Below are 19,193 nucleotides of genomic sequence, written 5' to 3' on the forward strand. Positions count from 1 at the left end.
CCGTACCAACCAACAACTGACCCGTTCACCAGCAGCATTGCACTCGTTTCACATTCCACAGAGTCCCACGGCTTCATCGGACAACGCAATTCTGTATTGGACTGAAGGGAACAAGGAACCTTGTACAGATATTCAGCATCATCTTGACACTGGAGTATCAACTCGAACTTCGCGCCCGCTGGAGGGTTGAGCCCCTCGCCACCGATTGTCAAGGTATCAGACCCAGCTGAGCTGACCTTGGATGGAGAAATCGAGTTCCATCCAGATCGGAGATATTCAAAAGAATAATTACAATATGAGATTGCAGCTTGGTTGTACGTTGCCCGTAGAATCCCGACTCCAGATGCGAATGGGACAGTAGGCGACTGACACGTCACAGATGTATGATCCAAGAAAGAGGCTGTGACATTGATTTGGAAATCTTGAATCGAGAAAGAGCATTTTACGGTCGTATCAAACCTATGCCCATGTAAAGTGATGGTTGACCCTCCGATTGCGAGGCTTTTGCTGGGCTCAACAGACGTGCAGAAAGATTGGTAGATAAAGAATAAAGGCTTTAGAGACATGACATTGATGTCTCCATTCTTAAGTGAAACTTGAGTGGAGCAATAGCTGGTCTCCCATGGAGGAAGCTTGAACGCAAGGGCGGAAGGGTTGACAAAGGTCCCGTACTCTGATGCTATCTCTGTACTTTGGCTTGAGCATATGAATGTACATCGATACCGCCCAGAGACCGAGAATCCAGCGCCGTGTACGGTGATCATGTCAGATACGTCGGTAACTTCAACAGGGGACAACTCTTTGACACTCTCTGTTGCAATTAGCATGTCAGAACCATAGTAGAGGTTGGTGTGGAAACAAGAAAAAATCAAGCTCACCATAGAAGAGGATTTCAAACACTCCCCCGCGCTTGTAAAGGAGGTCCTGTCCGATCAAAACGTCGAGAACGACAACTTCTGCTGAATGATTCCAGAAAGGAGCTTGGCAAACCATGCTGTTGAGTGTTATGTTGCGAGCGGGCTTCTGGATAGAAACATCTGCTCCAGTAAATCTACAGAGAAGTCAAGTCGAGACAAGACGTGCATGGGTATGGTTTACTTGCAGGAGTATTGCTGTTGCGGATTGAAACCAAACCCATGTACCAACAGATCGCTTTCAGAAGCAGCAGCTACCTCCTTGTCATCAGCCTTGGTCCATCCACCTGCGTGCAAGACTTAGTAAATCAAGTGATGCCAAACATGTCAGACATGGCACACCAGAAAAATTAAACTGCAAGAGTGTGCTGTTACTAGCAACTTTCATTGGTCCCTCGTACAGAAGAAATGCTGTGTTGTATGCCGGAAAATTCCACTGGGTCACCGTGCACAGTATTTTGCTCGTACTCGAGATGTCGGCGGGTACAGTCAAGTGACAATTATTAGATTCCAAGGAAGCTTTCCACAAGTAGTCAACAGCTGTAGTGTAGTTGCAAACGAAAGCGCAGGAATACTCATATCTGTCGTTGAACCCTCTCCCTGTCACTGTGACTTGCACTGACTGGTCGGCGGGACTTGTCTGCGGAGATATAGAGTAGACCATTCCTGCATTGAACGATGAGGGGAGGGAAGACAAGAATAGAATCAAAGTAGCTACTGACCTCGGGCTGACATAAAGGACGTGAAGAACAGGAGACTTGCAAGGACGAGGCTGCGGTTAGAATTTTGCTTCATGGCTAGAGGGGAGAGAAGTATGCTTGTATAGACGAGATGAGAGTTCTTGTTGCTATGTACAGACTAGGAGATCGAAACTGTCAGGAAGCGAGAGTCGGTGAGTCGCTGGTCGCAGAGGGAAGGATCTATCGGACTGCAGACAGTTCGAAAGCAGGAGAGACAACAGCTGGGCAGCGCGGGCAGGAGCGAGAGAGCATGGTGAAGTGAAAGCAGAAGCAGGAAAGGGATTAGCGATCTAGGCAGCGGCCTGCAGCGCCCCCCCCATATGCTCCGCCATGGCGCCTGCACCGAACAGCCGACTGTGTGAAACCCTGTGAAACGTCAAAGCCCTCATCCCTCCATTGACCTGAACTAGTCACTCCGAGTCGGAGTCACAATTCCGGGCCGGGGCCGGGAGTCACCCCGGGCCGGAGTCCCGGGCCCCCGGACGGCGGTTGACTCCGCCTCCGCAGGGGATGATGCGTTGCACTTTCGTCCTTTGCTGCCATCATCGCCGCCTCCGCTGCCGGGCGACTCGAGCGACTCAGGCCTCCTGCGGCCAAACAGTCACATATGCAGTGCGGCATCATGGCAGCGCAGCCTCCGAGCGCAGTCACCGCGGCGGCCACATACGAAGATCAATCAAACAAATTGTGGCCACCGTGGCATGGGCCACCGTGACTCAGTGCCCCAGGGCGACTCGGACTCCGTCGGAGAGAGCCTGATTGAAGACAAAAACTGTCTTGTTACAACTATACTGCTGATAACGGTCGCCGGATATGTCGATATGGACGGTGTCTGCACTGCGCGGCACTGGCTGTTTCAACTCTCAAACACAGTACAAGTCTAACAAACTTGTGCTCCGTCGGTTATGAGCCTCGTTTACATGATCGTTTTTCTGTGGGTATTGTTTCGCCAGGCAGAACGTTTCCCAACATGGCCCTGAAGATCATCATGTAGGGGACTTTGAACTTCCACAACTGACTCAGTGATGGCTACTGGCGGCGGATGGCATGGGTTAATCCTGGACTTCAGCATGGCCACATGTTTTTGACAATGAATACCGGACCTCGCTCGGAGCAACTTGTGACTGCAAGCGGCAGCACAGCGGAAGATCCGAGGGCCGGGCCGCATCGTAATGCATATGCTCAGCACGTCCCGCCAAAGGCCTTTCTTCCGAGCCCATCATCGCCAGCACTGATGGCCTCTTGCAGGACGATGATGCGTTGCGCTTTCTGTGGTGGCTGGCGGATCATCGGCGCTCGGCGAACAAGGAAACGGCAGCGCTGGATGGTCTCTCGGCCTCGCAAGACGTCTCAGGTGATCCGACTTGCAAACGCATCCGGGTCACCGGGTCCAGGATCTTTAACGGTCAGCTCAAGGCCTCCCTGTCCTCCGATCAGTGCGACATCGCTGGCATGCGGCCGCGCGGGGGACTTGTCCTGCGCGCCGTTTAGTGAAGGTATCAGTTAAGTTTGGGGGACAGCAGTTGGCAGGATTGGGTTTGGTTCTCGCTGTCTCAGTTTGCTCTTCTCGCCGTTTGGCCTGTGCGACAGTGTCAGGGTCAAGCCTCCTCGACTCTCCTGATTGTCCTCGTACTGATTTTTAACTTAACTTTGAGTAAAGTTTCGCCATCACTCAGCCCCGGGCCCCCGGCCGCGGCGTTCGGACTCACCGGGCCGGGGCCCGGCCCCCGTCCGCCGCCGCACATCAGAGGCCCGGGCTGAGTGATTCAATGACTCGATGACTAGACGTTGATAAGATAACGGTTTGAATCGCTTTCTACTATTTCCGTTGCAGGCCGTTTGGATAGGATGGGCAATGGGCATTTCGGAAAATTAAACCCCCCCCCAAGCGACTACCCACCCACCCACCCCCCCCCCCCCCACCCCCCCCCCCACCCCCTCCCCCCCTTTTCCTGTCCCGGCCACCCTTTGCTTCGAGTTGAACCCCCTCGACACAATCGGAATGTCAACCAATCACAAGGGGTCCATTATTGATGATCTAGCAGCGGATATAGTTAACAGTTTGGGAAAGGGAGGGTGGGGGTTCGCAATGGCAGCATGAAGTACTAACTTAGTGAATCGAGGGGGTGGTGGTGGTCTGAAAGTTGATAATGGGGTGGGTGGACTGGTTCTCAGTGTTTGGGTCGGATAACGACAAATACAACCACCGTATCTAAAACAGACTTATTGTTGAACCAGGTGGGGGTAGTAACCCCTACCCTCTTAAACGAAGGTGTCAAGACCCGGTTGGTGGCCACCCCGCAAAGGATCTCACCATCAAGTGATGCCTGAACAAATTGTCAGCCTCGCCGTGATCGGTGGAGGGTGGGGTGGGTGAAACTCCTGGAAGGGACAAGTGAAAATATTCCCATCTACGGAATCGGAAAGAACCCCTATACCCGCAATTTGCATGATTTAGAAAGCTGAACTACATAGGTGGGTGGTCATGATTCTGAAAAAGCCGAAATATTCCTTGATTCCCTAAAGCGGATTCGCAATTGGGTGATTTGAGGGTACTAATTCTGTCGAGGGGGTACACAGTCATGGTCAATTTCACTACCCCCCTCATTCCGACAATATACGGGGTGCTAGGAGAACCTGGTCGAACTTCAGTTTGGAAGTTGGGGTACTATCTCCAAGGGTGGGGTGATCGAAACGTGGGGGTCATGTCAGTCGTAGGGGGTAGGGGTAGTAAGGAGCGTTGGAAGAGGGGGAACAAGCAGTTGCAAACAGACAACCTGAAGGAGAGGAAGGAGGAAGAGAGAAAGATCGAGTTGAAGAAGCAGAGCAAGTAGTTGTTGTAGTAGCAGCAGCAAGCAGAGGAAGGAGCTGAACTCATCGTTAGTTGGTCGTTGTAGTGCGAGATATTGGGAAGCGAGCGGAACAACCAGCTGCGCAAGGTTAGATTATTACCCCTGCAGTCAACTACCTGTTCAATCAAGGGCATCAGGTATTCAATCACTTCTTCTCGATCAGGGCGTAAGGTGGAAGGCTTCAGTGATATGATGTATGCTACTTTGTACTAGACATCGTTCCAGTACTCCATAAGCTTTCAGATCCAAGTGCATTTAACTCCTCGAGTCACTCGAGGCTCAACCGACATAAACTACAAGATGGAAGCGCTTTCTCTTTCAGTCTCGCCACTGTCCCGCATTGCTTCGGCAGATGGCCACATCTCATCCCGACCTGAAATGCCTGCCGAAAGACTGGATTTGAGCGATCATGACTTGGAGGATTGGGAAGACAACATCCTTTCGGACGACTCCGATACCTCTCTGCTTCCCAAGTTCGCCGATTCTTTCAGAAGAAAGCTCGGCACATACACTTGCAGGGCCAACACCCCAAAGCTGTGGACAGCAAAGACCCAGCTTGATTTCCAGCATCAGGACGTTGAATCCGGTGTGCAGGAGTCGAGCGCGCGCTTCTCCGAGACATCGCCGACTGAGATGAGCTGTCGGTCTACTCCAAGGAAGGACGACAGCGAGCTCGACCCCCTCATCAAGCAGTGCGCCTCAATACCCACCCTGGATGAAGTGTTGGAGGAGGAGGAGTTGGAACTCCTACGGGAGCAGCAGGAAATGATGAACAAGGAGGTTCAGATCATGGCTGAACTTCAGCTGGCTCAGGAGAGGCAGGAGGAGCATCGCAGGAGGATGGAGGAGGAGCAGATGGCCTTGATGCGTGCGGAGCAAGTCGCCATGATCAACTTCCTGAAGCTTCAGACCGTGAAGGGCAAAGCGCAGAACGCTCGGCCGACCACTGCTCCTGCCAAGTCCCGGACTGTGGTGCAGGTGGACCAGGGGAAGGCAGGGGATAGCCAACTACATCCAGGGCATCGCACAGGCCCCGTGGAGGAGCAGAAGGTTACTCAGAACCGTCCTCAGACCGCGATGGCAAGAAGACCTGACACCTCGCACAACGAGCACCTCCCAGTCACTGGCAGGGTGAGGCCCCAGACTGCTGGGGTCAGACCGCAAACTGCTCTCGTGACGACCGAGCATGCTGAGAGCAGTCCGCAGCAGCCGGAATTGGCGAAGAAGGAGCTGGCGAGGAGGAGGCCGTATACGGCCGGAGCCTCGAGAGACCAGTCCAAGACGCGCTCGACTTTTAGCCTGCTCAACCCGTTTCGCGCGCTGAAGAGGAAATTTTCCATTCACCCCATGTGGGCCAGGCCCAGGGCGGGAGTGAGAATCAACTGGTGGAGCAGATCTCGTCATCTTTCAGATCATCCGCCAAGTACGATGTGAGATAGTTTTCCATGTGGAACAGCCACATGTGTTTATTTCTGTTTTTCATTCAAAGTTTACATTAGGCAAGGTTTATGTAGGGAAAATTGCGAATGAATGTGATATTGGAATCTTGTTGCGAATGAATGTGATATTGCAATCTTGTTGCGAATGAATGTGATATTGCAATCTTGGACTGGCACCCGGCCTTTCACAGGAGGTGAAGCTTGCTCTGCTTGCTCGTAAGGCAGATCTGAACAGAAGCAAAAGTTTCACCTGCACGGCTTTAATCTCGTTCCTCTCCAGGCTCTGACCGGGGACCGAGACGACCTTCCAGTGTGTCAGTCGAAGTGATGGTGATGGTGATGGTGATGGTTATGATGGTAATGTTTGTGTGGTTGTTGTTGTTGATGATGGTGGTGGTGATGATGATGTAGAAGAAGATGATGATGGAGTTGTTGAAGATGTCCACAGGGCTCACATTGAGCTTAAAGTTTGACGCGAGCCCATCTTCCTGGCAAGCTCCCTGTCCTTCCCGACGACCTGGTGGGTGAGTGGGACCACAAGGTCCACCTCCTCCTCCTCATACAGCCTCTTCAGCAGCCTCTCCGCCACCTCCTCAACCGGCTCAATGCTCGCGTTGTTGAACGCCCCGGGTCGGTACAGCGCCTTGTCCTCCGTGAGGAGCCCCAGGAACGCTATCCTCCTCCTCTTACCCCCGCTCTCCACCTCAATGATCTCGAACTCGCTGGTTCTGTCCGCCCCCTTCCCCAGTTGGATGTCCGTCATGTTCGAGTTGACCCAACGGAAGGAAGACTGCAGTATCCGGCTGATCAGCTCTGGGTGGGGGACGTCCGTCTCGTGGTTCCCGAAGCACACTAGCTCCACCCCGCAAGCGTTCAGACACTCCACCATCCCCATCCCGTTGTCCAGGGATGACAGCAGCGAAGGCGCCAGGAAGTCTCCGGGGAGCACGAAGATCGTCCTCGCCCCGTGCTGCTTCGCCTTCACTGCCGTCGCCAGGTGGGGCAAGTTGTCGAGCTCGTACACGTCGTTGACCGACAAGATTCTCACCAACATCGGCTCGTGAAGGTGCTGCCACTGCTGATGCTCCTCCTCCTGCCGTCTCAGCTCCTCCTCCTCCGCCTGCCTCACGTAATCCTGCATCGTCATCTCCTCCTCGTTCGGTGGCTCTGCACCTCGCTCCCCCTCCGCCTTGACTTCTGCTCCCGCGCTCCCTTCCTTCACATGCTGGTTCTCGCTGGCACTCATCCCCTGCTCAATAACGGCAGGATCGACGCCAAAGGAGGGGACGCGAGCCAAGAACGCTTCCTCCCTCTCCTTCTCGAACTGCTTCATAAGTTCTGCATGCTCGTCCACAACAGGACCCTCCTGCTCTCCTGGTCCACTCTCCTCCTCAGCGAACGCCTCTTGCCGCTGGGCCTCGAACATCTTGAGCAAGTCATCGGCTGTCTGCTCAGTCGTGTGCTCAGTTTCCTCCGGCTTACGCGGAGTTTTCTTCTCCTCCTTCTGCTTCTTCTGCTCCTGCCGTTCGTTCTGACCTTTTCCTCCTGCCTCCTGCTGCTTGTGATCTGTAGCAACAGATTCGGGCTTGGAGGAGCCACAGCCCATCTCGAGTATGCTCCTCCTGCCACAGGAAGCGTCAGCTGGCTGAGAGCAGAGTTCGAGTCACGATGTGCGACTAGGTGCAACAATGCAAGGGGAGGCTAAATGAAAAGCAGAAGCGGAGTGTAAGAAGAGAGATCATTGCAGAAAGAAGAGAAAAACTGGACATTTCAAAACAGAGATCTGATCTCCTGAATCCAACAAAGATCTCCTAGCAATGCTTCATGCAAAACCTCCCTCGCTCCTCTGCACTGTTATTAATCCCTTCCGCAAGCAAGCGGAGCACCATATTTTTTTTGGCCTCTCATTATTCCATGGATGCTATGAAAAAGAAACACCATGATATCGATCAAATCAAGTCTGAAGCCTCCTCTCCTCTCCTCTCCTCTCCTCTCTTTTGTCGTCGATGCTTCATCCTGGGTCCATTTATAACATCTGTAACCTCTTCCGCATAATTGCTCCACCCCCGTCAACTACTCCCAATCTTTGCTCTTTCTGTCCTCCCTTCATACTTTCTCAACTCCCTCTGTCTTCTTCCATCTCCTCTCCTCCTCTCCTCCTGCCCTTCCTCCTCTATCTCCGTCCTGAATAGTCCGCATGTCCCTCAACCGTCGGCCAGGTAGTTGCTTCTTCGATAATAGCTGTTTTCAGCCTTTCGTGTGTACCAAAGAGTTACCTCCATCCACCCCTACCCCCTCATTATCTGCGCGTTTTCGAGGTATACACCCCTATTTAAAATGTTTTAATATGTTCTAAAACATATTTTACCGCCGGGGCCGGGCGACCGGGGTGGCCGCTGCGCCGGAGTACTCGTGAACTCACGAGTCAGTTACTGTGCCACCCGGGCCGGGCGGAACTTGAAGGCCGCCCGGGCCGGGCCGGCCCCTCAGACTACGGTGACTCGATCGGACTCTTCGAACTGAACTTCATATGGTATTCGTGGACTTCACAGTTGGGAGCCTGCCACCGCCGGGCCCGGCCCCCGGCGGCCGGCACCGGGCCGGGGACCGCCGAGGGCCCGGCGGCCGGGCCCTCGGAGTCCCCGGCCGCTTGAAGATCAACCCGCCGGATCATCCGGAGTCCGCGGGGGCCGGGGGCAGTGAACCTTCAAGTTTACTCAAGTTGAAACTGATCCTACTCTTTTATGAGCCCGCCTCAGGGCAGATGTCTTGATGTTTTTAAAACTACTTTTTGTTGTCATTTTTGGAAGCACCACGGTGCCTTCGTTGCCAGCCGTACCCCCCTTGGGACTACAACAGGTCCCTCAACAAGTACCCCCTACTGTAACCAATAAAAAGAGACGAAAGGGTGGGTAGTACCACCACCACTCGATGTTAATTTCTTTCAAGGGTGTTTGTGTTATAGAAAAACGAGTTTTATTGTGACAAAACGTTTCGTTAATACATCGTTTCGATTGATAATTAAATTTTAATTTGAGCCCCACCCCTACTTGTTGTATCCACCCGCCTGGAATCTGGAAATGATCACAAGCACCTCCTACCCCACATTATCCCTTTTACTACCCCATTATTCCCCACAAAAGTGATTATTTGAACACCCCACCCATCTACTGATTGTGTGATATTTTGAGTACCCCACCCATTCTGGGTCATCAGTCTCCTATATTATCCCCTGGTGTAAGAGGAGACCGTACTCAGCCAGCCATGAACAAGGTAAGCTACGATGCGCGATGGAGAAAGAGGAAGACCATGAGAGAAATGAAGCTCAAGGGGGAGAGAATAGAGTGATGCAAGGCGGTAGTCCATCAGTCTGAGCCATGGTGTGGAGAAGAGGTGTTGGATGGGGTTTTGTGTTTTGTGACAAATATGCATATTCGTTCCTTCGCCAAAGATTGCGTGCCACTGACCGTTCTTGTGCAGGCTGTACTCTTCCTCGTCTTTTGTGCTGTCGTCCATTCCTCCCTAGCATTGGGAGAGGACGATCACGACTACCACGATCACAACACCCCTGGTGCTGATCCTGGACCCGGACCTCGACCTGGACCGGGTCCTCGACCTGGACCTGGACCTCACCCAGGACCTGGGCCTCACCCTGGACCCGGACCCGATCCCCACGACCCGAAGATGGTTTGCAGCCATGACTTCATGCGGTTCTGCGCCTTCAGGGTGCCGGACATGGATAACTTCGAGCAGATCATCCAGTGCATGCAGAGCCACTCGGCGGACTTGGTCCCCGAGTGCAGGGCAATCGTGCAGAACATCTCCGACGACATTGCAGCGTTCCACACCGCCTGCGATACCGACATGCAGGCCAAGTGCCCCGACGCCATCGGCCAGCCCATGAAGACCCACGAGTGCATCATCGTCAACCTGGCCGACCTCTCGCACGGCTGCCTCGCAGAGATCTCTACCATCGCTCAGAAGATGGAGAAGCACGCGGGCCCACACGGCCCTCCTCCCCGGGGAGTCATGGATGCCTACCCTGGCCTCTTCGGGCAGTTCCAGGCCGGTGGCGAGCCGCATCAGGGCACGATGTTCATGAACAATGACGAGGATCGCCAAGGGTGAGGGACGGGCAGTGCTGGCCCCCAGTGAGCTCACGTTGGACCTGCAGGAAGCACCATGGATTCATCGGCAGTTTCATGTTCGGAGCTGTCGTAAGCGCCCTGGTGAGTTCTGGTCAAAGAGACCGCTGGGATTGTGATGGAGTTTGTGCAGGTGGTTGGCAGCGTCCTCTTTGTCAAGAAGGTGATGAAGAAGAGGCGCGGTTGCTGCCGCCATGGCTGCAAACCAGCTCTCCAGCATCCTCCCTTCCCCGGAGTCTGGATGGAGGGACATCAGCCTGTCGGTGCTCCGATTCTTGCGCAGACTGCGGACAAGGTGAGAGGAGCTTGTTCTGTCAGGCCATGAGTCGCTGACCAGACTTGATGGCAACAGAATGCCGACTCTTACCACCAGTTTGCTTAAGAGGAGTCTGAACGTCATGTCGTGAAGAGGTTTTCTTGAAATTTTGTGTTGCAACAAAGAAAGCTGTAATTTAGTTATCTCCTTGTTTTATTCTTGCCATTGAAATAAGCTTTGTCCATCAACATCTGCATTTGCTGCGAACCTGTCATCGCACAGAGCTGCCTCATCCTCCCAACGCACCTGCAGGTCGCGCTGGGGACAGGGCTTCACCTCTCCAGCCTGGAGCATTCCGAGACGGAACATGCCGTACCTGCGACCTGTCAGAGGGCAACCCGCGCTTGCTCGCCTCCCTCACTTGACGCGTATCAGGCGCGTCACTTCCCATCCAAAGGACTCGATGACCCTCCTGATCTGTTGCCGCACAAGGTCACGGAAAGAAGAGGGTCCAAGGAGGCGGGTATGACCTCGCGGTTTTTCCCTTCCCTGAGTACCATGGCGATCCAACGGTTCGACTGGTTCTTCGGCTCTGGAGGAAGGGAGCGGAAGGAAGAGCAATCATCAGGTCAAGGCCCTCCTCCCTCCTCCCTCCTCCCTCCTCCCTCCTCCCTCCTCCTTCCGCCTCCTGGGAGGATCGAGAAGAATGCAGTTGCTCCATACCTCTGTCTTCAAACCTCGGGTCGTCGAACCTCGCATCGATCCCCTTGTACTGGACCCCAGCAACCGACAGTCCCCTGGCGCACGCGTGAGGGAGGGAGTCAACACTGTCGCGCCACCTGGCTAGCTGTTCCAGCTGCTGGTCGGACACCCTGGGTCCATGCACGCGAACGCGGTACTCCCTCTCAATGTTGTTTGCCTGGCAGAGGCTCCTCAGTGCCACATCGCGTTCTCCCCCGTCGGACTGACCGGCAGCTCCAGGAAGCGTTTGATCTCTCCGTCGTTGGTGAGCACGAGCAAGCCTTCTGTGGAGAAGTCTAGCCTGACGCTGAGCATGAGAACTACCGCAGGAGCCTCGCACGATGCTGCTACCTCCCCACAGGGCTAATGTTCTGCCAGAACTCGTCTTGGGGAAGCAGGTCATAGATTGTCGGGCGGGACTAGAAGGAGTAAGAGGAAGGAAGTCGTGCTGCAGGTCCGTCTTACCAACGGGTCGGATTTCGTCGTCAAGTAGCCTTTGGGCTTGTGGAACAGGACTGAGAGGACGGGAAGCAGTAAGGGCGCCAATACTTCAAGGCAGCAGACCCACTGATCTGAGGAGGAGTGTGGGGGTCAATCTCCTTTCCATAAACCTTCACCACATCTGAACTGCAACGTCACTCTCTTGCAAATGGACATCAGAGCAGCGGACCTGTCACGCTCAACCATGTGCTGCAAGAAGTGACGACGTTCCCGTTGACCTCCACGTCTCCTGCCTTGATGATGTTGATGGCTTCACGCCTCGAGCAGAGACCACTCCTCGCGATTGCCTGCAAACAGAGGTTGGGAGGGTTGGAAGGGTTGGGGGGAGAGCGCGATCAGGGGAAGAGAGAAGTTGAGGCCACTCTATGCTCATCATTTTTACCTTTGCGAGGATGGGTCCAGCCCTCTCCTCCTCTTGCATGTCTGAAAAGGAGCGAGAAAAGGTTTGCTAGGAAGATTTTTCAACCACATCGAAGGCGAGCAGCAGAGCTCACCGTCATGCCTGAGCTCCTCATGTTGCAAGGAAGACGGTTGATCCCCCCTAACCATCTCCATCCTCTTGCCGCTCCTCCTCCTCCTCCTCCTCCTCCTCCTCCTCCTCCTCCTCCTCTTGCCAACATCCCGAGCATGCACCGCAATGCTGCCATGTTGCCTGGAACGTGAGGTCAGTACGTGCAGGAATACCTGCCTATGAACAGGAGTATTCAACGTTGCTGTCTTTGTTAAAATTTTTGAGGCGGACTCGTATTGCTACTACTTGAGTAATAACCCTTGTTTGTGCTAGCCATTACGATTTCATGGAGGAAAGGGAGGGAGGGAGGGAGGAAGCAAGTGAGATGGGGAGGGATATAAGGAGAAGATGAAGCGACTTAGCATGATGCGATACTGGAAAGCTGGTCCGTCCTGTCTCAGATCATCTTGCAGCTTCCTCTGGCACAAACTATCTCGCTCCTCTTGCTTGCCCGCTCAACCACCCACCAAGCTATGCCTCTCCCAGCCGTCGACACGCTCCCCCATGATGATCAGATGGGACTATGCCCATCCTGCCACACGAGATACCACACGACGATCGTTCTGCGAGCAGCAGCGACAGGCTGACTTGCACATAGATTGTATCGCCACCCCCAACCCAGATGCACTGAAGTTTGACGTGGGTCATGATGTAACGGGGAGCCTTCAGTCCTTGTCGATCAGCCATGGAGATCTGCACATGTTCCAACAAGACCAGCATCTAGCCCACATAGCAACCCAGTTGTTTGCCGTCAAAGGAGTGCGCACCCTTCTGTTCGGCCCAGACTTCATCACGGTGAGGAGCCGGGAACGAGATTGCCTGCCCCGTCACGATGTTCTCTTGCCAGGTTGTCAAAGACCCCGAAACGGAATGGGCGGAGACGGAAGAGCTGCTGATGCAGGTCCCTGCCCCTCCTGCTGGCTGGGTTCTCCTGACGTCAGCAAGCAGATCTTGCAGGAGGAGCTCAATGCGGCCAGACAAGATTGCCGTCCTCTAGCTAAAATCTCTCAGGAGAGCATCAACCAACTGATAGCGAGCAAGTTTGATCAGAGCCAAGTGCGTGCTGTAACTCCCTCTCCTCTTCTTCTCCTTCTCCGTCTTGTCCTCCTCTCTCTCTCTCTCTCTCTCTCTCTCTCTCTCTCTCTCTCTCTCTCTCTGACCTTCTCCTCGCCCCCCAAATTTCAGGCCGGAGTCGTTGAGAAGATCCTGGAGCTCCTTGAGGAGAAGGTGGCGCCGCACGTCAGGGCCGACGGTGGAGATGTACAGGTGCAGCCAAGGCCTTGCTGACCTGCTCGCTCCTCCTCCTCTTGTGGTCTGACTGCCGCCGCAGTTTCGGGGCTTCAAGGATGGAGTTGTGTGGCTGTCGCTGGTTGGAGCCTGTACCTCTTGCTCGTCTTCTACCGTCACAGTCAGATTCATGGTTAGAGGAGGTGGTCACCGTAATCTGCATGCTAACATGATCGTTAGATCCGCAACCTTCTTATGCACTACATGGATGAAGTACGCTGTCAGACATGGAGGTTGGCTGGTAACAGATATGCAGGTGAAAGACGTAAAGGCGATAGAGCAAGGTGAACAAATCCCCTCCTAGACGTTGCGAAAGAGTCGTTTAAGTCTGCAGACACTGACATAGAAAAGAATGTTCGAGCAAATGAGCTCGTTAAGTCCAACACTAGATGTTAACTTGAGATAATTCTACACGTTCATATACAAATCCGCTGTCCATTGCCAGCTGCACCAACATGATCAGCCGCCTGACCTTCAGCCTCCCCTCCCCTCACCTATGACACTCTGCCAGTTGGGAACCACGCAGATGGTGGAGCCAACGGGCAAGCTGTTGATGTCCTTGAGGCCTGTCACAGAATCAGGTCCGACGCCTCGGGCTTCCGGTCTCTCCCTCCACCTGGGTTGAGCCGCAAGATGTCATCGACTGTCATCCCGAACCTCCGCGATACTGCGAGGGAATTTTCTCCCTGCCATGCCGTGGGTAAGACCAGCCAAGTGAAGGAAGTCCAGCTACCTGGACGATGTAGTAGGGATGCGCGTAGTAGCGAGGAACGAGCGTCTGCTTGAAGTCTGGATTGATCGTCTGAGGATTTTGCAATGTCCCTGAACAAGAGAGTAAGAAAGCGGCCTTCGGAGCGATGGGCGAGGAAACAAGTAACCGTCACGTAACAGCAAGGGAGAAGGCAGCAAGGCAAGAGCGAGTAGGGAAGGTGAGCAGGGATGAGAGCAAACTAACCCTGATTGAGAGACCAAATGGTAATCCAATCGGACCTGACAAGCAGCATGAGTCCAGCGACGGCACATGAGCTTCTTTACTTGTAGCTTGAGGCGACCGAGTACAGGCTGTCGTGCAACTGGAGGAGGCGCCTGCACGGGGTGGCAGGAAGCAAGTGCCCGACAAGCTGTCCATTATCGTCACAAAAGTGCGAGGACAGGTACAGGGATAGACCTGGCTCGTACACCCGGTTGCACTGGTTTTGACAACCTGAGCAAACCATCACACCGACCAAACAAGAATGTCGACAGAAATCACCACAGTGCTGTTCAAGAAAGGCCCTGCAGAGTTGTACAGCACGTGATAAACCTTATTCATGCTCGAATCATACTTTTCAAAAAGATCAGCGTTGCAAGAGGCGAGCATAGCTTGTGGGTACATTAATTTCAGCTGGGTATGTGTGTTTCTCATCTACAGAGCATGGCGTAACCCCATCAGCCTGAAACACAAAACCACTGAGAAAGAATCTGACTGACGGTCTGAAACCAACCTTGAGCCCCGAGAAGGAGCCGCTGACGCAGCTCGAGTATTGCTGAGTCTGTAGTGTGGCTAGACGAACGCTCGTCGTGGATGTCACTTCCACCGAGACTGAGAGGATCATGGATAGCAACGTTCAGCTCAATCGTCTGCGCCGTCATCACCATCACCTGGAGTTGGGATGCTCCTTGAAGGGTCTCGAGGAAGTTGTACGAGAGTGGCTGATAACTTCTCATCCGCTGCCCCGCTCGTCAAGCGCGTGAACCATCAAGACGGTACACACCACTTAGCAGAACATTCGCAAACGCGTAAGGATGAAGGTTGCTCGCTGCGCCTGCCATCTCAGAGTGAATGTCCCCTTTTCGTCATGTCATGATGCAGCACAAGCTGTCGCCGAGTTCAGTTCTGCTTCTAGGCAGGTGACAACTTGAAGCTGTTGTTGCAGCAGCATCAGGATCAGCACGCAGGTATCGCATGTAAGGATCTCACCTGCCCTCTTAGCTCTCCCGTTGGAACGCGATCAGTCGGCACGTTAACATAGGCAAGCCCGTTACGCAGAGCATCCATAAGCTGCGAGAGTCTCATCTCACATAGAGAGATTTCAGTTTGATCGGACCTTGGGAAGATCAGCTGGTTTGATCCTAGAGCTACTGCTCCATAGACTGCATTTCGACAACTTCAAACGCAGTCGAGGAGCAGGAGGAGAGAGGGAGGGAGGGAGGGAGGGAGGGAGGGAGGGAGACCTCTGATCCAGAGACAAACTGGGAACACTCAATGTAGCAAGAGGAGCGACACCAGCTGCAGCCTTTCCAGAGGTCAACCGAACTTGAAAATTCTGCAAATGCCCCAGAGCACCTCTTGTGTTGCGTCGTACGGCCCATAGATGGCCGGAGGCAGGAACAGAGGAATGGCTGCCGAGTCGGGTGTGGCTGGAGACAAGAAAGATGAGGAGGAGGACGGGGAATACAAGTCAGACCTTGAACTTGGAGCGTGACCTCCAGGTAGGTTCCATCAGGCGACAGGGCGACTGTGGCGAATCCCTGTTGGTTCAAGTCAAGACTGGAGGAAGACGCGAGGAGGAGCAGACGGATGATGTAACACACCTTGAGGTTGTTGCAAGGCACTCCTGCACAATAAACTGGATGGATCTACAACAGAAGTTAACCTGTCATCTCCTACTCTTCTTGCTATGACACGGTGAAAAGTAATGGGAGCCAATGGAAAAGACAACAAATGCACTCGAAACGACATGCACCGAAGGAAGACAGACGGGAATAAAAACAACAAGAAAGAGACTAGGAATAGTCATCCTTGAGCCTGTTTAGCAATGGCATCCGGCATTACCTCGTTGGAAGCGTCTAGCCATGCGGCATACGTTGGACAAGATGCATGAACCGCGGGGGGAATCAGGAGAGCTGAAAGACTTGTGAGCCCAGAAAATATTGACATGTAGACGATAAGAGTACCAGCTAGAATCAATGGGATGATCTGTATAGGATGGCCCTGTGGAAAAATCAGATGAGCTTCATGGAGTATCCAGTACCACGAAACCAAACACAATCAAAGAGAAAGGAGCTTTGATACCAAACAAACACCAATTTGTAAGACTTGTTGAATATCGCAAAGAGAGTATCATTTCAGATCAACTTATATCTTCTTCGTGCTCGCATTATCAATCGCGTTCATACCTCCTGCCGCATGGCGGCGAAAAGCCGAAAGGGATCTGGTATATCAAAGCGGGCCCTGTCAAGTAATATAATTACAATTACAGTAAAAGAGATTTCAAATGTACCTCAAGAATTATTTGACGATAATCAAATTGATGTGGTAAACAACCCCTTACCTAAAATGCCATGCGGATATCCAACCGGTGAAATAACCGTCTCTTAACCGCTATTGATATTCTTCTCAACGGCTTATAACGACTCAATCTGACCGTTGTATGTCGGTTGCATGCCTATCGGACTCGGACTCGGACTGTCCAGGCTGGGCGCGGCAGTCGGCCAGCCCCGGCGGGGCCCGACGGTCGTAACGGCCGGCGGACCTCCTCGGCGCCTCATTGCAGAAATGGGGGAAGAAGTGAAAGGAGAAGCTGCAGGAAGAAGTGAAAGTAGAAGCAGGCATGTTCAAACTAAGGGTTCCGAGTTCTGAGGCAGTGCCGTCTGCCAGTGATCGGACATACGTCCGACTCGGCACATGCTCATCAAGTCATGAGGATTGACATGGCATCATACTTCACCCTTGTTCCTCCTTGTTACACTGACGGATGATCTGAAATGACAGTCAGGAGCAACCATTCAGCTGCCCTGGCAAATATGAGCGAGCGAACAATGCGTTCAACTCAAATCTTTGCACTGGCAGACCCCAAAGATGCAACAGAGGTCAGTAAACTTACAAACCAACTGATGTTCATGATTATTCTGTCTTACGATGTACCATCTGGACAGACTCGAAGAGCAAGAAAGGCTGTTGACTCCCCATCCCTCAAGGCGCACATGGATGTAATCAAGAATGCACTTGTACCAAGAGCTGAAATTGACTCCGCATGCGTCAGGTCTCTATGATGCAAAGTGACTCCGAAGACAACTTTCATGGGAGAAAGTGGAAGAAGGCAGACTTTGACTGCTGTCTTGTGCCACTCATTCACTGACATGCGATCTGTCCAGGTCATCAAGCCTAGCGATCAAACCGCCCCTGGTCGCCTTCAATCGGAGATGGACCAAGTGGTATCGTCAGTGCTTCCATGAGGCTTCGCGATTGTCCTCCATTCTCACTCCTCTCCTAGTTTACCAAATCCTTCGCTAGAATCGGCGTGCAAGATCGTCCAAGAGAAGTGAGACAGGTTTCTTGCTGCATCCATCCTGACTGACCATCTCCCCTCACCAAGGATTTCTTTGGACCCTCCACGGTCCTTGAGAAGTCGAGCATGAAGCGGCCCAGCAGCTCGCAATCGCAGCGATCCAAGGCAAGGTTGGACTTCGAGAAGCAGTCGACGATGTTCAGAGAGGAGAACGGGGTGAACGGGATCCTAGCCGGCAAGTGGCTGAAGGATATGATCGTCTGACCCTCTGAACGGTGCGTGATGTTGACAGGTGCGGGAGCCTGTGAGATCCCGTGGAAGAGCAAGCGACACGTGGCCCAGACGTCCTCTCAGAGCGCGTTGGACTCGCATGTGCAACTGGATCACCCCGATCACGGAGGATCTCGACCCATCCAGCTGGACAAGTACAATTCCTAGAGGTCCTGACGTGTCAATTGATCCATCCATTCTCTCAGGAAACAACAAGATGTCAATATCTGCCATGGCTCACCAGACAAAGACAAGAAGGAGATAACGTAAGAACTGAACCCCCCAATATTGGAATCTATCGGGCTGTTTATTGCTGTGTCTCGTCTCCAAAGTTCTAATATCCATTGCAGGCCAAAATCGATGGAAGAACTTCATCCTACGACGAACTCAACGCCGAATAACTTTGTGCGGCAAGCTGAGACGATGGAACAAGTCAGTCAATCAAAACCTTCATCGTCGCAGTAAGCACCTGCATGCACAAGTTTGTTCCCACTCACTGACCATCCAAACAGCGAAGGACGAGAGATCGACATCAAGCAGATAACGAGAGAGAGCAATGGGGAGAGAAGGAAGGACCTGCAGCAAGGAACCAGGCAGACTCAACTTTCTGCTAACCCGTGAGCAGCTGCTGTTGAGCCGGCAGCCCGTCTGCTTTATTTCTGGACCAACTGAGTTGATTCTAGATACGCTTCGTCTCCACGATCAGATGTGTCAGCGCGCTCGCAGCCTTCTCGATCGTCGTCTGCGGCAAAGAGCACTCAAGTCACGTCGTGGGTTAAGGAGGACTCCTGGTTATCTCAGCGGTATGGGAGAAAACGTTTCGACAGACCGAGGTATCTGCACCCTCGCTTTCTTGTCTTGCTTCGCCGCGCCCGGGGCTCTGCACCACGGGTGACTGCCGGGTGTTCACTGAGTGCCGCAATGACTTCACTGTTTCATATCACGTAACTTGAACTGTTCGAGCAGGACCGCACAGTTGCCCCTTGGTGCGGCCTCAGCGCCGTTTGGGATCAGCCTGGATTGACCGGCCACTTCAAGTTCTCAGGCGCGATCGTAGCCTTAGTGCCTCGGACTCGTAACACATGATAAGTTCCGAAACTTTCCGATCGACCATGCCAGTTTCAAGTGTCATTATGCCAGGACTCGAGTCCTGATAAGCTTGGCACATTGAAGGGCCTGCGGCCGCTGAGGCTCGGACACGCGGCAAACTTCGGAGTTCCAGGCAGTGTGAACGGCGTCCAGTCAGCGGCCGGTAGCCTGGCGGCC

At 53.3% G+C, this 19,193-nt stretch overlaps 8 protein-coding genes across 8 annotated transcripts; 5 read left to right on the forward strand and 3 right to left on the reverse strand.

The window, feature by feature from the left end:
• Nucleotides 1-4,806: 4,806 nt before the first annotated feature.
• GUITHDRAFT_105002 (hypothetical protein) lies at nt 4,807-5,940 on the forward strand (the record flags this gene model as incomplete). Its single annotated transcript, XM_005836397.1, has 1 exon — nt 4,807-5,940. One exon carries the CDS (start codon nt 4,807-4,809, stop codon nt 5,938-5,940), a length of 1,134 nt encoding a protein of 377 aa, XP_005836454.1.
• Nucleotides 5,941-6,396: 456 nt separating this feature from the next.
• Nucleotides 6,397-7,551, reverse strand: GUITHDRAFT_136136 (hypothetical protein; the record flags this gene model as incomplete). Its single annotated transcript, XM_005836398.1, has 1 exon — nt 6,397-7,551. One exon carries the CDS (start codon nt 7,549-7,551, stop codon nt 6,397-6,399), a length of 1,155 nt encoding a protein of 384 aa, XP_005836455.1.
• Nucleotides 7,552-9,197: 1,646 nt separating this feature from the next.
• Nucleotides 9,198-10,592, forward strand: GUITHDRAFT_151557 (hypothetical protein). The gene is made up of 5 exons (XM_005836399.1): nt 9,198-9,218; nt 9,426-10,069; nt 10,120-10,174; nt 10,224-10,385; nt 10,443-10,592. The coding sequence occupies exons 1-5, from the start codon at nt 9,210-9,212 to the stop codon at nt 10,470-10,472; spliced, it is 900 nt and encodes a 299-aa protein (XP_005836456.1). The 5' UTR covers nt 9,198-9,209; the 3' UTR covers nt 10,473-10,592.
• Nucleotides 10,547-12,088, reverse strand: GUITHDRAFT_105005 (hypothetical protein; the record flags this gene model as incomplete). The annotated part of the gene is made up of 13 exons (XM_005836400.1): nt 10,547-10,606; nt 10,653-10,722; nt 10,768-10,823; nt 10,877-10,938; nt 11,070-11,143; nt 11,186-11,265; nt 11,316-11,388; nt 11,439-11,506; nt 11,553-11,602; nt 11,656-11,709; nt 11,758-11,875; nt 11,971-12,036; nt 12,083-12,088. 13 exons carry the CDS (start codon nt 12,086-12,088, stop codon nt 10,547-10,549), a joined length of 837 nt encoding a protein of 278 aa, XP_005836457.1.
• A 515-nt stretch (nt 12,089-12,603) lies between these two features.
• Nucleotides 12,604-13,674, forward strand: GUITHDRAFT_136139 (hypothetical protein; the record flags this gene model as incomplete). The annotated part of the gene is made up of 6 exons (XM_005836401.1): nt 12,604-12,894; nt 12,947-13,000; nt 13,048-13,155; nt 13,303-13,365; nt 13,430-13,519; nt 13,567-13,674. 6 exons carry the CDS (start codon nt 12,604-12,606, stop codon nt 13,672-13,674), a joined length of 714 nt encoding a protein of 237 aa, XP_005836458.1.
• A 25-nt stretch (nt 13,675-13,699) lies between these two features.
• On the reverse strand, nt 13,700-16,360 carry GUITHDRAFT_151558 (hypothetical protein; the record flags this gene model as incomplete). The annotated part of the gene is made up of 21 exons (XM_005836402.1): nt 13,700-13,831; nt 13,881-13,952; nt 14,003-14,072; nt 14,120-14,208; nt 14,342-14,376; nt 14,422-14,507; nt 14,555-14,590; nt 14,639-14,710; nt 14,760-14,819; nt 14,871-14,968; nt 15,028-15,096; nt 15,141-15,191; nt 15,242-15,290; nt 15,347-15,427; nt 15,474-15,519; nt 15,601-15,662; nt 15,713-15,786; nt 15,834-15,897; nt 15,961-16,005; nt 16,202-16,272; nt 16,324-16,360. Coding segments are annotated over 10 exons (577 nt in total), but the record flags the coding sequence as incomplete, so codon positions are not given.
• Nucleotides 16,361-17,262: 902 nt separating this feature from the next.
• GUITHDRAFT_105008 (hypothetical protein) lies at nt 17,263-17,921 on the forward strand (the record flags this gene model as incomplete). Its single annotated transcript, XM_005836403.1, has 4 exons — nt 17,263-17,358; nt 17,524-17,583; nt 17,643-17,690; nt 17,745-17,921. 4 exons carry the CDS (start codon nt 17,263-17,265, stop codon nt 17,919-17,921), a joined length of 381 nt encoding a protein of 126 aa, XP_005836460.1.
• Nucleotides 17,922-18,509: 588 nt separating this feature from the next.
• Nucleotides 18,510-19,028, forward strand: GUITHDRAFT_151559 (hypothetical protein). The gene is made up of 3 exons (XM_005836404.1): nt 18,510-18,544; nt 18,611-18,760; nt 18,894-19,028. The coding sequence occupies exons 2-3, from the start codon at nt 18,634-18,636 to the stop codon at nt 19,004-19,006; spliced, it is 240 nt and encodes a 79-aa protein (XP_005836461.1). The 5' UTR covers nt 18,510-18,544; nt 18,611-18,633; the 3' UTR covers nt 19,007-19,028.
• Nucleotides 19,029-19,193: the final 165 nt, after the last annotated feature.

The sequence above is a fragment of the Guillardia theta genome (assembly GCF_000315625.1).
Source record: "Guillardia theta CCMP2712 unplaced genomic scaffold GUITHscaffold_18, whole genome shotgun sequence".
Taxonomy (NCBI): Eukaryota; class Cryptophyceae; order Pyrenomonadales; family Geminigeraceae; genus Guillardia; species Guillardia theta.